Below are 18744 nucleotides of genomic sequence, written 5' to 3' on the forward strand. Positions count from 1 at the left end.
TTTTCTTCCCTTCCTTTTTTTTTTGTAGTTACAATATGATCAGGGAAGAACAAGGATAGGTGCCAGTTGTTTATTGTTTTGGTGTTCTCCCTGTGGGCAACTGGAGTAAAATTTTCAATGGGAAGGTACAGCAGTGAGAGTCTAGTGGTTTTGTTGGATTGTCCTGAATTGTTCCCAAGGTTCTGGAATGGTTTGATAAGCAGCTACCTGTAGACTTGATCCTATTTGCCTTTTTTTCTTCTAGGTAATACAGTTTTAACCAGTGCTTTTTTGTAAAAGAAAAAGGTGCCGGAACTCACACATGTCATACAAGGTTCCATCCAAAAAAGGTGCCGGAACTCCGTTCTGAGCGTTCTATGAGAAAAAAAGCCCTGGTTTTAACAGCTCATGGTCATTTGGGATGAAGCCATTGGTCAGCTAGCAATATGGACTTTCTTTGTTTTATGCCAATATGTATTGTTAATAGCATTAATTTTCTTTTAACTACAGAGGGTGGGTTAAGTGTACTTGCCGTTTTACAAAGTTTTGAGGAAGAATCAATATCTAGCTGGTGTTTCTTTATGGAAGGAGACTTTTTATATGGTTTATTGTTGAGAACAAATCCAGCTGTAAAGTCTTCAATATATCAATGGCGTGGAGTTTTTGTTCCTGTTGAGGTAAATACTGTAAAAAATTAAACTGACATCTAAGAATATTGGATCATTGCTTTGACCCACAATGTACAAATTGAACCCTTTTTCATACTTTCTACCTGCCTTGTTTCAGACTATATGATACACAGATAGACCTTGTTTAAAAGCCACAATTAGAAACAGCAATTCAGTTATTAAGTGAAATGGTTGCTAATTGAAACCATGGTCATGCTTATGTTCTTCAGCTTTCCTTTGCTTTACAGACTTGCAAAGGTTATAATGTGAGGGTTGATTGTAAAGTTGTTTTTTCATCACGGTCATAACTTTGAACAGTTGCTAATTGAGGAATCACTAAAGGAGGGCTACCTATAAATCTCATTTCAATAGAGAGAAATGTTAAAAAATATTTTCTTAAAATAATTCATGGATTTTATTAATTGAATAGTAACAAAAGCTATTGGTTTACTTTTTGGCTTAGGAATTCAGTATTGAGAATCCTCATCGTTGTACAGCATTTCAAATCAACGGCTCCTCCTATTTAATAATTACTCATGGTGGAATAAAAGAAGATAGACCTTCTAACAACACTGTGTTCCTATTTACCTCTGGATTTCAGCTGCTAGAGGTAATATTGTTTCATTATCCAAACTTCCTTTCAACTTTTTTACAACTCACATACTTGAATTGAAAATTCTGCTCCCTGATAATATCAAAGCTGGCAATATCAGAAAAATTATAAATACTTGTTTGTAAACCATGGTACAGTATGCATGAGTTGAGCATCTGTTTGAGGCAAAGCCTTGGTGGAGCAGTGAGCTAATGCCTCCTTAAGTAACACCAGCTGCCTGCAATTAGTGCAGGTTCGCATCCCACCAGGCTCAAGGTTGACTCAGCCTTCCATCTTTCCGAGGTAGGTAAAATGAGGACCCAGATTGTTGGGGGCAATTAAGCTGACTTTGTAATAATGCCGCTTGGGGGGGAAAGCCCTAATAAGCAGGCATATACATAGAATGAAGGCTATTGCTAAGCACATTGGTTTGTGCTTAAATTGTAAGCCGCCCTGAGTCTTCGGAGAAGGGCGGGATATAAATGGGATTAAAATAAATAAATAAAATAAATAAAATAAAGCTAAATACCATTTGTGCACAATTAATTGAATGCTAGAATTTCTTCAAAAAAATATAAGATGAATTTAGTCCTAGGGGAAAAATAACTTTGTTCTGCAAAATCTTCCAAAAAGTACAAATATTTTCTCAGTCTGGAGTGGCAATAGTGTAACAAAGTTATTTCAATCTTAGAACCAATGAGTAGGTTTAGTGAAAAGCCAGAAGGCAGCAGACCTAAAGTGATCTCACTAATTATTTTCAGAAAAACTGTAGAAATAGGCCTGAGATTCACTCTGCAAAACCCAACCTTAGATAGCGTTCTAAAGTGTGAAACACACTTTAGAATGCTATCTAAAAATAATAAATAAAAAGACTAAAATGTTAAGTATCCTTGTGAATTTGACAGCAAGATGAGGAATGAATGTGACAGTGGAAATAACAAGAGGGGGATTAGATATTTGAGTGATTGGGAATTTATTTATTATACTTCATCTTTCTTAACCACCCATCTCCCTCAGAGTTGGAATTCATTTTCAGATAAGCCAGTTCTATATAAAAATACGGAGTGCATTTTAATCATGATGGCATCAGACTAGTCTTGTGTAATATCAAAAGTATCACAGAACAGCTTTTAAAGTAATTCCAAGGGAAAAGCCAAAGTATGCAAGGAACCTAATTTTTGGAAGAATCAGGCAAGAAGAATGAATATTTTTATAACTGTTCAGAGGGAGGATATATATTTGTGGGAAATGAATATAGTCAGTCAAGAAAGACCACAAGGTCGCAAAAATAAAGCTCCAAGTCATAGAAAACCTAAGCATGAGAGAAATTGTGTATTGATGCTCAGTGTGAGGCATAAAGTTAGCAAGGCAGGAAATAAGGAACCAGGCCAGGTATCATCAACAAACCATCATGGGAAGCTGGAAGGGCAGGAAAACAAAAGGACAGTAAAAATTAATTTAGAACTTAAGTCTTCAGACATAACATTTCTGTACCTAGATTTTTAAACCATGTCCTCATAAACACATAATTGGGATACTTTCATCATCATCGAGTCAGCTTGATATCTATCATAAATCACTTAACTATCCCAGATTCATTCTTAAATGTTATGTAAGTTACGGATTACCATGCCTATAATGCAGCTCCTAACACTTATAAGGAAATACTAAAAAACTCGGAGACAAATTTTGAAGTTACAGTGCTCGATGTTAAGATGTTCATTTTATTTACATAATTTTGCCATAAGCTGCATTGCTATAGTAAAAGAAGTGAGATATATTTTAAAGGTTGTATTAGATACATGTTATTGTATTTCCTTTTCTTTTTTTCAGGTACAGTCTATAGTTGTGCCAGCCACCAGTGATATAAAATATTTCAATTTGAACCAAAGCCATTATCTGATTATTGCAAGTTGTAGACCAGAATCCAAGTCTGCCCAGGTTAGGACTATCTTCATTTTATTTCCTGTATTGGCCTTGTTTGTATATTCACCTAGTAACATATTATCTAGTAACATGTTCAGAATCTACACAGCCTTGTGAATTCTTTAAGGGTATGAATACAAATCAGGCAGCAAATTCATACGTATATATTTGAATCATATGATCACTGGAAATATTTGAAATTTAGACTTTTTTCTACTGTTATGTTTCTATTGTACATTAATAAATGCAACGTGAATCCCACCTACATAAATATGTACCTGGCTGCTTCTACGTCCTTCTTCAGGACATGTTTTTGCATTCATATCTGCAAATTACTGTTCTGTGTTCAAAATGATGGTTACTGATTAATCAGCTGAAGTGATAAGCAATTATTGCTAAGAAACGTTTCTCAGTTGGAGCTCTGCTTTAAATATGTTCCTAACCTGCAATGCTTCTTATTACTCTGGCTGACCATACATCTCATTTCTGGGTGGATCTTGCACTTGATGCCCACATTATCAAGAACCATATATATATTATAGCATATAAAGCTTTAGTTCAAGTTCCAGTTCCCCTGTGACAATGAAGACTCCAAACCATTCTACCATTCTGCATACAACATGCTTCTCTCCAGTGGTGATGCTTCCTCTTCAGCAAGATCTATCCAGTTAATACTCAAATGTGCAAAGTAAAATACATGGCTGTCAATGTAAGCTCTCCAAGATTGTTGTAGAACTTGAAGAGAGAAGTCACATAGTGATGTCAATGGTGATGTTTTATGGACTAGAAAGGAAACAAAAGAGTTTATTACCTTAGCACATATACATGTTGCATAAGTTTCAGGAAAAAAGTGCTTTTCAGCCTTGGGTTATTTTGAAAAACTTCAGTCAATCAATTAATAAATTATATTTGCAGACAAAAGGCCCCAGTGGTAACCCCCTCAGAATTCTCTTTGCTTTTGAGGTGCAATAAATGTTCTGGTGGTGTTAATGGTGCTCTCGTAGTCATGCATCAGAAGCAGCTCAGAACTGTTCTCCTCCAACTTCCTGCATGCTGTTAACATTGCTGCTCTGGCTGCCCATGCTCACAGATATGCTGGGCATTGAATGATTGCTGCCCAGATTGTCCATCTTCCTAGTCAGGTTTGTCCCATGCTTACTGTCCTCCTCCTCTTCCTGAGACTCATTCAGAGGGCCATTGTGGACCTCCTGGAAAAGGATTTTCTTCATTTTCCAATACTGAAGTTTATCCAACTCTCGGACCACATCCTGGGTTCTCTGAATTAAGTCTATGGGGAACCAGGGTGGACGTTCACATCATACAAATTATGTCTCAAAAGTTCTAATGATAATGGACGCTCCTGAGGTATTTTCTGCAGCAGTAATCAACAAATCTTCTAAAAGAGTCTGTCCACTCATTCAACTGTAGCATGGGAATCATTCTGGGCTATGTGATATAAGGCGTTCATATTGAAGAGAGGAGGTTTCCACTTCGCTAATTTGATGCAGGTAATTCCAAGAGACCCACATTAACCTTTCTGTCATACTGTCCATCATCCAAAGCCAAGATTACTTCCAGAGCCATCCAGTAAGGGGTTCCCATGAAAGAATTGGCAGGAGAGGCTATAGTTGCAGATTCGAAGTCCGTTTCACTTGACCCAGTTCCGTTAGGAGAATATTTCCTGCCTTAATATCCCTTGAATTTTATAATGTGAATGAAGATACACCAGTCCCTGCAAGGCACCGTCAGTAATGGCAGCAATCTCTACTTCCTGAAGTGGCTTTTTATGTACTTCCAACAGATCTGAAGCGGATCCCAGGCAGTATTCCATCACTAGCCAGGCAGTATGTTCTTTCAAATAGCATTCTTTATATTCTATGGTGTTCAGGTGCTTCAGCTGTTGCAAAAACCTGACGTCTTTGATAATATCCTGCCATGTCTCATTAGTTTGTTTTCCACTGTAAGACATCTTCTTGATTGCCACCATTTTGTTAGTGCGGGCATTGGTGGCAAAATAAACTGCCCCAAAACAACTCCTGAGGATCATCTTTGTAGAAAAGCTTGGCGATGTCGGGGTCCTTTGGCACCCCTTTCTGCATGTTGGAGAAAATTAGGACCTCGCCCCCACTTCAAAATACAAGACCGCTTCTTCCTTCATTGATGATGGGATTTCCAAGTGGTTTCAGAACAATGGAAGAATGGTTGCTGAAGATGATTAGAACTGGCAGGGATGACAAAAATTGACTTGATTAGAGAAAGACCAACAACTTCATTTAACAGGGACTGGAAACCTCTTATAGACTGCTGGACAATTATGGCATTAACCATAGTCTATGGCTCAAATGCATTTTGACAAAACATGATTTTTCTTTTGGAGTTCCTCTTGGCTCTCTGTTTGCTGATTTTCTGACCTGTCTCTGGCTGGGAAAAGTTCCTGGCCAGCTTCAAGTGAGCCCTGCCTCTGGCCATGCCAGAGACACAGCTGCTCACTTGCCAGGCGTGCCAATGTTCTTGAGCTTACTTTCCAGCTGCAGGTAATTGAGAATTCTGTTGCCCCTAACAGCTCTGTTTTCCTTTTCTGAAAAAAGATCCATGGTGAGAGGTCCCTTGGGATATGTTCTTTTCAAATTTAACTGATGTCTGTAAGCTTGCAGACTGCCAGAGATGATGATATAATGTAAAACAAAGCATTCACACACATCCCTTGACCAACCAGTAATGAAATAGGTGCAGGAGTGTCAATAGCAATTTTATTAAAAAAGACGATGGTCATCTTTTCCTTCAAAAGGAATTTTTTTTAAAGAGAATTATGTAAAATTATATGGTACAAATTAAAAAATGCTACTACTTTTGCTCTTCCTATGAATAATTCCTATGGCTGTTTATTTACAGTATATACATATAATGAACAAGAAATATATTCTAGTTTTTCATATTCCATACCAGGGATCATATTTAGGACAAAGATATTTTAACATATTTGATTTCTTCCAATTTTAGTTATAATTTGAGCTCTTTTGCATTTTACAGATTTTCCACTGGAATAATGGCATCTTCATATTCCATAATCAACTCTCTGTGAATGGAGTTTTGAGTCTGGATCTTTTCCTTAGGGGAAGTACAACTTACCTAGTCATTGTCCCTTGTGAATCCACACATACACCTCTTATATTCAAGTGGTCAGATAATGATTTTATAAGGTTTCAAGAAGTGCCAGTCAATGGAATAACACAAGTCCAAGCTGTCATTTCTGGATCTGACGTCTATCTAATTCTTGCGAAAGGTACTCATATTTGATAGAATTAAGTTAAGTGTAGAAACTGAAGCAAGAAAAAAAACCTGTAGTGATTTTTATAATTAAAAAGTTACTTTGTTTAATGATGATTTATTGATATATACCTACTATATAACATTTTAAAAAGGCCAACTACGTAAAATTGATAATATATACTTGTGCTAGTTGTTTTTTTTTCCTTTTGTTTCATAATTAGTCAATAGTTTTTTCTGATATTACGGACACAAATCGTTTGTAATGAATAAAGGAAACACGGTTCTGGTTCTATCATCCATAGTGTTTCCTCAAATGAACTATTTTATTAGATGTTATTATTTATTGATTATTACATTAATTATAAATACCCATGTTCATAGAAAGCTGTCTGAATTTACTCTCCATAGAGCTCAACAGTACATGTGAAATTTTTCTCTGGGAGACAGGGCAATTTTCCTTCAGATATTTTCAGTCCATTTCCATCAGAGCAGTAAATGCAATCCATACTTTTTCCCCACCTTCCGGTTTAGGTAAGTATGACAATTATCTTTCACACTGCATTAATTCACACATGATTCCCCCTGTATATACACCATCATTCTCACAACCCAAGCTTCCTGGGAGATAACAAATAAACTTACAGAACAGTTTTCAACACGTATCTGAATTATAGGTTCATAACTGCAGATTTATAGTAGACAAAAATTACTTATTTTTGCCACAGCAAAATTACTAACCTTTGCAACCTCAGGAATATCTTGGGCTTGCTAGGGGAATAAAGGTTTTTGTTGCTGACTGGCGGACAAAATTAGAACATGCTGCAAAGTGCAAACATTTCTTCCCTCCTTTAGGAACGCTTTGCACACCTGCTTGCACGAGTCTTTCCCTGATTGTCTAAATGTCACTGTGCAGACACAATCCTTTTGCTATGTTTGTGATATCAGCAAAAGTGTTGTCTACATATATACATACAGTACTCATGAATATGAATGTTGTAAGCCTTAGAAGCAGCAGTGCTGAGCTTCCAGAAGACATGGTTGCTTCAAAGACTGATGTTTATACATTTCAGTGCCCTTTGCAGAGCACCCTTTTAAGCACTTTGTACATCTTTAAAACAGAAGTACTAAATGCAAAATGTAGCTCGAACAAAACCGATTATTTTTTTAAAAGAAAATTCTTAAAATTTGCACATTTTTCTCTAACCTTCTTATCTTCTTTGATTCTTAATGCAGTGCATGTGCTGTTTGCTAGCAAAGATAAATCAGCTCTGTATTCCTGGAACTCAGAAATGAATTGGTTTTCTCCACTGCTAGAAGCTCCTTCTGCCAATCATATTTTCAGTTTCAATGTAAAGTCTCTTAATTCTAACAAAAGTTTCATTGTTATGACTGGTGATTCCTATTCCTATGTTTACGAGCTAACTGCAATTTCAAATCAATCAGATTTTATACCTAGGTATGATTTCATTTTTTTATATTGACTATGAATGTATTATTACTTTTGTTAGTTACAGTTTATAAAATGTTACAGCCATCATACTATTGTTCTTTATTTTTGCTGTAAAGTTTTGAGTTCCTAATATAATTCCTTCCATGTTCTGAATCTTTCACTTTCTAGTGAAAATTCTACAGTGAGAAAGTGATAGTCAAATCAACAACTGAAGTCACCCATCTTTGAATTGTTCAGAAATACAGGAAGGAGTACTGTCAAAGATTATAAACAAAAAATGATCAAATTAAAGAACATAGTAGCCTAGAAAGCTGATAAAACTCTGCTGGTTTTTGATTGATTGATTGATTGATTGATGACAGATACCGTATTTTCCGGCGTATAAGACGACCCGGCGTATAAGACGACCCCCGACTTTTAAGATGATTTTTTAAGGTTTTTTGTCTTATACGCCGGAAAATACTTACATGCGCTGGAGAGGCGGGCTTGGGGCGGCCATGCCGAGGCCGGCTGGTGAGGGGCGCTGCGTGGTCTGCGGGCGAGAGGGGCGCCAGGCGCGCCAGAAGTCCCCGGAAGTTTCTGGAACTTGGAACGGCCTGGCGGCGGGCGGGCGCTCCCTCCCCAGGGGGGATGCAGGGGAGGCGTCCTGCGGGGGGGGGCGGTGCAACCACCGCACCAGCGCCTGGGGTCCAGCTCCACCCCACAGAAGGCGGCTCTCGGGCCCCTGCGGGGAAGAGGGGCTGCTGGGGGGGCTCTTGCCTTCGAGCTCTGGCCGGGAGGACGCCTCTCAGCCCAGGAGGCTCTTCTCAGGGGAGGGCACGGGGGACACGCAAAAGGGGCCATTTCACCTGAGGGCTCCTAGGCCTTGTGGGGGCGGCGAGGGGGCAACTTTTACCAATTGCACCTGCGCATACAAGACCCGCAAAGGTGAGAGCGGAGAGCCGCCCTGTCCTCCCTGTCCGTCGCAGAGGAGGCGAAGGCCCGACTGGCCCCACCGGCCCTCCCGCTGCTCCCGCACTTCTGCCGGCCCCCGAGGCGCAGCGTTTCCCGGGCGGCAGGCAGCGCCAGAGGGCAGCCGCCACCCCGCCACGGCTGGCGCCCCTCCTGCTCCCCCCCCAGGCCTTGAACTTCTCCCATTGGGCGCAGGGTGGGGCAGCTCCGCCCACCGCCTCTCACTGTCGGCCGAGGCGCGCTCGGCCCGGGCTCCCGGTCCCTCTTCCCGGCCGGCTTCCCGCCCTGCCCCTCATGGAGCTGGACTGGGCGTGCAGCCTCTCGGTGTGCCTGCTTTTCCTGGGCAGCCTGGCGGTGCGGCTTCTGCGCTCGGACCTGTTGCTGAGCCGGCAGCTGCTGCTGCGTCCTGCAGGCACTGGGCCAGGCCGTCCTGCCTCTGCCCCTCAGTGCCGCGCTCACGGCGGCTGCCTGCTGGCTCATCTCGGCCAGCACCGCCTGGCGGAAGCGCATCCCCACGGGGGGAGAGCGGTGCTGGTGACAGGTGAGTGCGGTGGGCGCGAGGCCCTCCCCTCGGGCCAAGAGCCGACGGGCAGCGCCGCCTTCGCGTGGGGAGAGCCGCCTGACGCTCCCGCCCAGCCGTGTCCCGGAGCCACGCCGGAGATAGCTCGGTTGCGCGGGGCGGCCCAGCTTTGCAAGAACGGGGACGCTCGACTGATTTATGTTTTTTTTCCGGCGTATAAGATGACCCGGCGTATAAGACGACCCCCCCAACTTTTGAGATGATTTTCATGGGTTAAAAAGTAGTCTTATACGCCAGAAAATACAGTATTTCCCTTGGGATAAAACTGGATAAAGTCTAAAAACAATGAGATTGGTCAAAGCTAAGTGGAATGCAGTATACGTTACTTGCTTAAAATATGTATTAGGCAACATACCTGAAAATGAAATGGCCTGCTAGAGTAATATGGAGACAGAGAGCTTCCACTCCGCAACTGCTCCATGCATAGTATATTCAAAATCTGCTTCAGTGTGTAGAATGATATTCCAAAACAGACTGTTAAGGAATTTGTTGTGCAGAGGTCTCCTTGTGCTACCAAAGAGTTGCACAGACAAGGAAGGGCACTGAGAGCAGTAAAAGTCACACAAGAATACACTGAGTTATAAAAACAAAAAGTAGTTTACTTTTGAGGTGGTGTAAGAACAAAAATGCACAGTCAAAAATAAACAGTCCAAGTCATAATCCAAACTACAAAGTCTTCTTACCGGTCCAGAGGTCAATACACAGTTCAGGTTTACAACAGTAGTAAACCAACAGCAGAGCAAAAACAGTAATAGTAGAGATCAGTGAATTCAGAGAGAGAGAGAAGCTACGTTCCTAGCTTCCTCTTATGGCCATGAGAACACTTACACACCCATTGGCCAATTAACAACTTAAAGACATAGCATTATGGTTAATATATTTTCAACCCAACATTGTAGGCTAGCACCATATGCCTAACATTCTCCCCTTTGGGTAGAATAATATATAACTCTTACAATCTTATGCACATTCTTTCACAATTAACATTGTGTTTCACAGCACTTTGTACCTTCGTAAAATGGTCTGCAATATTTACATCAGATGAACAATACTCTAGCTGTATTAATTTATCTTTGACACATTGTCTGACATTTAAATAACGAAGATCAGTATATTTAGATCTTGTTCTTACTGCAGCATTATTAGCCATCTTTATTGCAGCTTGATTGTCCTCATACACAATAAATGGATCATTTACATTTAAACCCATATCTAACAATAATTGTTTGTACACTAGCAGTTCTGTACATAACACTGATAAACATGAAAATTCAGCCTCCATTGTAGACAAGCTTATGTGTTTTTGTCTAATGGACTTCCATCCAATCAAAGAATCTCCCAACATTATAGCCAACCCTGAGGTAGATTTACGAGTGTTTGAATCAGAGGCAAAACTCGCATCTGCATATGCAGTAAGGATTAACTCACGATTTGGCTCTAGATATAACGAGTAGTGAATAGTCTGTTTCAAATACCTTAATACTCGTTTAGCTGATTGCCAGTGTCTAACAGTTGGTTCATTGTTGTACCTAGCTAATTGATTTACACAGTAAGAAATATCAGGTCTAGTCCAATTACTCAGATACATAAGACTTCCTATCAAAGATTGGTACATAGTCTTATCAAATACAGGACTCTCAACATTAGTGTCCTTAAAATCCATAGCCATCGGAGTTTTAGCTGGTTTACACATTTCCATATTGTATCTCTTTAATAACTGAGATATTTTACTGGCTTGTGACACCTTAAAACCCCTATTTGTTTTCACAATATCTAACCCCAAATAGTGGCTTATTTCCCCAAGATTTCTAATTGTGAATTCAGTTTGCAATCTTGAAATGATAGTTTGTGCTTCTAACTCAGTTTTTGTTATTATTGCAATATCATCTGTGAATAATAAAATAAAAGATAATGCTCCGTTGTGTTCTCTTCTAAACAAACAAGGATCAGCATTACTGGCTACAAAACCTATTGCACTTAACTCATTAACTAAACATGTATTACACTCATAGCCTGATTGTTTCAATCCATAGAGGCTTTTCTTTAATTCCCAACAATCATGGTCTCTATCACTGGTCAATCCTGGTGGTATTCTTAAATAAATAGTATGTTGCAATGGAGCATGTAAATATGCAGTTTCAACATCTACATGGGTAACCATATGTTGGTTTTTAGCTGCCCATACTAAAGCTGCTCTTAAAGTAGTTGCCCTTAGACTGGGTGCAAACACCTCGTCATAATCCTCAGTAGTTTGGGCAAAACCTTGTGCAACCAAACGTGCCTTATGGGTTACAGTCCCGTCTACACCTTTCTTTAACTTATATATCCATTTACAACCTATAGCTTGCTCACCAGGTGGCAGTTTAGCTTTCACATAAACCTTAAGATCCTGCAAAGAATTCAACTCCCTGTTCATTGCAGCTTTCCATGATGCTTGTTCTTTTTCAGGATACATCCTGATCTCATCATAGTTAGATGGCTCTACACTAACTTGACATACTATACTTGCTTCATAGCGATCAGGTGGATGTCTGATGCGCGTTGAACGCCAAGGAATTACAGGGCTTTGAATTTCAGACTCCTTTCCTTCCTCTGATTCCTCTATTATCTCCCCTATCTCCTCTTCATTTTTCATATTTACAGGAGATGTATTATCATTACTAGTTACGTTATCAGAGGAGTCCTCAAACACTAGAGGATCAGTATTAACAGTTACTTGCTCTAACCTATCCCAACCAACGTGCTCAAGGAATTTTGCACTAGCACTGTTATATACATTAGTTGTGCCTCGTTCCCAGAAACGATAGGATCTGTGATTAGCTTCGTAACCTACGAAGTATAATTGCCTAGCCCTATGTTGGCCTTTACTCCTGAGTTGTGCAGGAATGTGGACCCAAGCTGGGGTGCCAAACGTGTGCAGGTAATCAAGGTTTGGTCTTCTACCATGCCATATTGTATATGGTATTTTACCAGTAGAAGTATTAACAACTATATTCAGAACATGGTTTGCACATTTTGCTGCCTCCCCCCACAGTCTATCTGTTAAGCCAGAATCTCTTAACATCGTTCTCATCATGGCTTGTAACGTTTGCCCACGTCTCTCAACAAATGCATTATGTTGTGGCCTATAAGGGGCTGAATGTTTATGCTCAATGCCAGCTGATTGTAGCATATCAACAAAATGCTTATTTGTAAATTCAGTGCCATTATCAGTAATTATGCACTGAACCTTTCTCTTTGTTTTTCTCTCCACGAACTTCAGCCAGTTTGCAAATTGTTGGAAAGTGTCTGCCTTTGACTTAAGCAGATAACAAAATCCATAACGAGAGTAGTGGTCCAATATACTTAAAATATAACATGACCCTCCTAAACTTGGTTTCATGGGTCCAATTAAATCAGCAAACACAACTTCCAAAGGTACAGTTGTTTTGAAGCTGTTTATCCTGTTTGCAGGAGTTGCCTTGCTCTTTTCCTGATTACAGGCATTGCAATTCAAATACTTACTACATGGCTTCAGTTTAACTCCCTCTACTAATTCCACTGTTTTACGTAGTGAGTTAAAGTTTACATGCCCTAACCGCCTATGCAATAAATGTATACATTCATCATGTGGCTTCTTGTTCTCACATATCGAGTTAGCTTTAACTGTACTAACCTGGTTACTTGTGAGAACGAATAAACCATTTTTCAAATTTGCAGTTACACAGGTTCCATTCCTCTCAATAGTGCATTGCTCCCCTCTGAATGTTACCACAAACCCAACCTTAACCAATTCCCTTACAGATAACAAGTTGAATCTTAGTTTAGGTATATATAACATAGGTAACTGTTCATCAATGCATGGACAATAGGAATTACCTTCACCAGAGGCCTTCATCTTCCAACCGTTGGCCAGTGAAACATATTGGTTGCTGTTTTTCATATTAACAAACCTCTCTTTCACTTTAGTAATGCATTGTGAAGCCCCACTATCAACAACCCACAATTCATTGTTTCTGGATGTTGGTTCACCAGAAATAGCCAAACCAATGCCCTTCTTAGCCTTCCCACTGCTATTCACATTCTGTTTTTTACCCTTTCTACAGAATTTGGCTATATGCCCTCTAGCCCCACAAGAATAACATTTCTTGACGTTGTAAACAGTGGTAAATGGCTGCTCCTCTCGTGGCTGTGTCTCTCTCAGCTGGTCTCTGTCACGCCTTCTTCTGGACTCTTCCAGCAGTCTCCCAGTAATGTTAGTCAATGTCAGTTCCTCTCTGGTCAGGACTTCCAAAGAAGAAACATATCCATCATAACTCTCATCCAAAGATGACAGAATAATGTAGACCTGATGCAACTCTGAAAAAATCAGCTCCTTTTCATGAAGCTCTTGAAAAGTTGCCTTCATGTAATTTAAATGGGTCAGCATATCTCCATTCTTCTGCAGACGAGCCCTAAACAGCTTACGTGTAAGGTGTATATGTGCACCCACACTGTCACGAACATAAAGCCTTCGCAAAACATCCCAACACCTAGCAGCAGACTCCTCACCACGAATATGGACAAGCTGCTGGTCAGTCAGTGTTAGTCCAATAATGCAAAGAGCTTTCTCATTGCTACGTTTAAAGTTGTCTAACTTCTTTGCATCCTCTTCGTCATCTGGATCCCAAGCAGTAGTATCTGGTGGGTTATTTACAACAGCCCATAGTCCTTCCTTGCGCAAAAGCAAGCAGCATTTCGTGGACCAGGAAACATAGTTTGTCCCATCCAACCGGGTTATCCAGGAGATGCCTGACAACTGTTCTTGTGCCATTTTACACCAAATACAAACTCAGCTAGGAATACTGTGTGTACTTACTCTCAGTACAGGCCTGGGCCCATAACCAGTGTTAAGGAATTTGTTGTGCAGAGGTCTCCTTGTGCTACCAAAGAGTTGCACAGACAAGGAAGGGCACTGAGAGCAGTAAAAGTCACACAAGAATACACTGAGTTATAAAAACAAAAAGTAGTTTACTTTTGAGGTGGTGTAAGAACAAAAATGCACAGTCAAAAATAAACAGTCCAAGTCATAATCCAAACTACAAAGTCTTCTTACCGGTCCAGAGGTCAATACACAGTTCAGGTTTACAACAGTAGTAAACCAACAGCAGAGCAAAAACAGTAATAGTAGAGATCAGTGAATTCAGAGAGAGAGAGAAGCTACGTTCCTAGCTTCCTCTTATGGCCATGAGAACACTTACACACCCATTGGCCAATTAACAACTTAAAGACATAGCATTATGGTTAATATATTTTCAACCCAACATTGTAGGCTAGCACCATATGCCTAACACAGACTATAAAAAGTTCAGGATTTTACAGGTAGGGGGAATAGAATAGAATAGAATAGAATAGAATAGAATAGAATAGAATAGAATAGAATAGAATAGAATAGAATAGAATAGAATAGAATAGAATAGAATAGAATAGAATAGAATAGAATAGAATAGAATAGAATAGAATAGAATAGAATAGATCTGGAAGGCACTTTGGAGGTCTTCTTGTCCAGCCCCCTGCTCAAGCAGGAAAACCTATATCATCTCAGACTAGTCTTTTCTTAAAAATCTCCAGTGATTATTATTATTAGTCTATATAAACATAAGTCTACTTGCTTATTGTTGAATTGACCTCATATGTTTCCTGTAACACTTAGGTAAATAGCAACAACAGATTAATAACTGATAGAAATTTTCTTTAAAATACCTAAAATATATTTTTTCTGTATCACAACTGATTTTACTTTGTCTCAGAAGAACAACTGTTTAATTATAAATATGCTGTACATCTGTGTTTTTATGCTAGTTCAGGTGAACTGATATTTGAACCAGGAGATGAAGAAATTGTGATAGCAATCAATGTTTTTGATGACACAGTCCCAGAGCAAGAAGAATCTTTTAGAGTATGGCTGAAAAATCCAAAGGGTGGTGCAGAAATAGGTCCTAATGGTTATGTGACCATAGTGATACCCTCTAATGATGATGCTCATGGAGTTGTTGCATTTTCCCAGGTAAAATTGAAATATTAAATTGAGCATGTTTAATAATAGGCTCCTTTTAGCATATATGGAATGCATTCATATTTATAATATGGTAAAACACAACACGAATCATAAATAGCTGACTTAGTGACATATCACCATATTATTCATTCGTCTTTGGATAGCCAGATGGATGGCATATAAAAGTAACAATAAATAAAAATAAAATAATTAAAAATGCGTGGAAACCTGAAATTCCCTCATGTAATATTGGTTTTATTGTGAGTTCTGTTGTGATGGCTTATAAAAGTAAGAAAATGTATTATTTTACTAATCAGATTTATATCCAAGCTTCCCAAAGGCAATTTAGTAGCTTACACCAATGGCAATATATAATAATACTGCATAGTTAAGTTAGTCTGAGAGATCACTGCTTCAAGAATACCTGAATCCAAAGTCTTAAATCCAAGTCCAATAATCTATTTGCTACCACATTATGGTGTCATGATGGGTGTGAAAATCTTTATTAAAATGGCCTAACTTATTTATTAAGTGGTTTATTTCTATTGAGAAATTAAATATCGGGAACTCAGTTTCTTCACTAGCCCCATTTCAGTCATACTAATTTTCTCTGCTTTTAGAAGGTTGTCAACATTTCTCAGGCTAGATAGAACTTTTAAATAAATATTGATAAGAAATTTCCCAATCTTATGACTGGGAATTTTTTTAATAGAGATAGGCAGCTGGAATTGATTTCACAATTTTGTAGTAGGCAGATCTGTATGCATATGGAGAAAGGGAAAAAAAAGTGCTTCTAACTATTGTGGAATAAAGCCACATCACATCTTTGTAAGTGGATTTCTGAGTATGGGTTAAATGTCTGGGGAGTAAAGACATATTGCTATGCCTAAAGTAAAGCTTTACTGCTTCTGCTAAACTAAAATCTGAGTGTCACACCTTTTCAATTTAAATTGTGTTTTTAGCTATTTTATACATTTTTGAATATGTCTATTCCTTTTTAGTTAGTGTTTAAAGAGCAGAAAAACAAGATATATGCATGTTAAGCTATTTTTTTATCATTGGTATATTTTTAGAATTCTTTATTTAAACAAGTAGAAGAAATGGAACAGGACACCTTGATCACCTTGAACATTGAGCGCTTAATAAGTACATTTGGACAAGTTATAGTACACTGGGAAGGTAGCGGGAGTATTCATGACATATTTCCAACTTCAGGAGTGGTATGTATTTTGCCAAAATTTTAGCTATAAACTGCAAGTTGTTTAATTGCTAATGTATTACTGATCTAATAAGAATCAAATTTGCTAATATTAATTTAAAAGTTTTCTTCCCTCATATTGTTTAATTTCTTGATCTAAAAATTCAAAATCATTTTGACTTATGGAAATAAACACTTCTTTCTTGGCTTTCATGTGGCATTCTTCATGGTCCTTAGATAACTTTTTATCTAATTATCTAGTTTTCTTAAACTAAAAGAAAAAAATGAAATTAAGAAAATTAAAATGTAAAACAAACTAGTAATTTTTTATCATAATCATAATAGTAATGTTGTTTAATATTCTTAAATCAATGCAACAAGGCTGTTAAGCTAACTATATGGTCGTTAAATGAACCCATTCTCCTGAATGGGTGTCTTTTGTCAGAAAGTGGCAAAAAAACATCAAAACTCATTGTAAATGCAAGCCAGTTATCAAGCACCCAAAATACAATCATGTGACCACAAGGAGGGTGCACTAGTTGTAAATTCAAGGATAGGTCTTGAGTAGCTTTTGGGGGGTTAGTTGTAATTTTGAATGGTCACTAAGTTAGGTTGTATATAAATTTTGAATTTCCTCTAGTTGAAGAAAGGGCTTTCTGTGTGATGTCACTTCAGTCTTTCCTAGGGAAAGAAAGTTGTGCTATACTCCATTTTCTAGAAATCCAGTATCAATACCATATTTGATGGAATAAATAAACTATAAATTTATGCATACTGATACAAAAACACTTCAGTGGGACTTATTGCTACATAAATATATATTGTGTCAACTTACAGTGCTGTTTATGAGTACCTACAGGAAACTCTATTGCATATAATTGCACTTATTTTTTTTATAAGCATCAAGGATTGATGCTTATAGAAAATGTGTTGAATCCAAAATTGAGAGGCACTCGGATAATACAAATTATACAATAGGACTTTCTTATTTGTGTACACTCAATGAAAATTCACTCACGAGTAGGAATACACCTTTTGAACAATATGAGATTGGGTATAAAATGGCAAGTGATGACTTTTTAGGAAATACCCAGATTTCTTTTCTAAACTGAAAGTTTCAGTATTGCTGTTAGGTTAAAGAAGTTGTGTTTAATTTTGAAAAAAAAAATCTAAAGTGTCATAAAGGTCCACTTATAAGTACTCAAGATTATAGAGTTGCCATTGCAAAGGATTATTGCAGAAAAGGGTGTGTTTTTATTCTAAGTTTATGCAAATTAAAATTCTAATACAAAAAGCAAAATAAACTTTGTTAGACACAAGACAAATCCAAAGTCATGTTAGCATACCCTTCCCTTCCAACAATATTAAGTTTCTATAAACATTGAAAATAAAACAGGCATTGCCAATTGAATTATTGGTTATGATTTCTATATTTTCTAGCAGTACAAAAGTATCTTAGATATGCATTGTTTGTTTATTTATTTATTTATAAAATGTATTGGTTGCCCATCTTTTGTTGTTGTTGTTGTTGTTAGCTGCGAAGTCGTGTCCGACCCATCGCGACCCTATGGACAATGTTCCTCCAGGCCTTCCTGTCCTCTACCATCTTCTGGAGTCCATTTAAGCTCACGCCTACAGCTTCAGTGACTCCATCCAGCCACCTCATTCTCTGTCGTCCCCTTCTTCTATTGCCCTCGATCTTTCCCAGCATTAGGCTCTTCTCCAGTGAGTCCTTCCTTCTCATTAGGTGACCAAAGTATTTGAGTTTTAGCTTCAGGATCTGGCCTTCTAAAGAGCAGTCAGGGTTTATCTCCTCTAGGACTGACCGGTTTGATCGCCTTGCAGTCCAAGCCCATCTTACCCCAGGGTAATTCTGGTGGCTTACAATATTATTTACAATTTATTTATATTTCACTATTATATTGCAGGTAGTTGAATAAGTAAAGATAATTATCTAACTAGAAAAGAGTAATCATACCATTTAAGCAATGTTGATATGGCAATTTGATTAGGATATTTTGAACAAATGTTTCCTTTGACTGGTACAAAAATTGCTAACTTTCATTGGATTGCATCTTAAACTGTTGTGTTAAGCCAACAGTTATGTGAAAAAA

General features: G+C 38.4%; 1 protein-coding gene across 1 annotated transcript in view; it reads left to right on the top strand.

Annotated features, from left to right (window-relative positions):
- Positions 1 to 18744, top strand: part of ADGRV1 (adhesion G protein-coupled receptor V1) — a gene marked incomplete at its 5' end in the record, with an annotated part of 265197 nt that overhangs the window by 85583 nt on the left and 160870 nt on the right. Inside the window, 8 exons of the mRNA XM_081318856.1 lie at positions 490 to 656; positions 1111 to 1257; positions 3073 to 3180; positions 6196 to 6448; positions 6844 to 6966; positions 7669 to 7891; positions 15237 to 15441; positions 16506 to 16652. Coding sequence (XP_081174982.1) covers positions 490 to 656; positions 1111 to 1257; positions 3073 to 3180; positions 6196 to 6448; positions 6844 to 6966; positions 7669 to 7891; positions 15237 to 15441; positions 16506 to 16652 — 1373 coding nt within the window. The remainder of the gene's footprint in view (positions 1 to 489; positions 657 to 1110; positions 1258 to 3072; positions 3181 to 6195; positions 6449 to 6843; positions 6967 to 7668; positions 7892 to 15236; positions 15442 to 16505; positions 16653 to 18744) is intronic.

Source organism: Vipera berus (genome assembly GCF_964194415.1).
Source record: "Vipera berus genome assembly, chromosome: 2".
NCBI lineage: Eukaryota > Metazoa > Chordata > Lepidosauria > Squamata > Viperidae > Vipera > Vipera berus.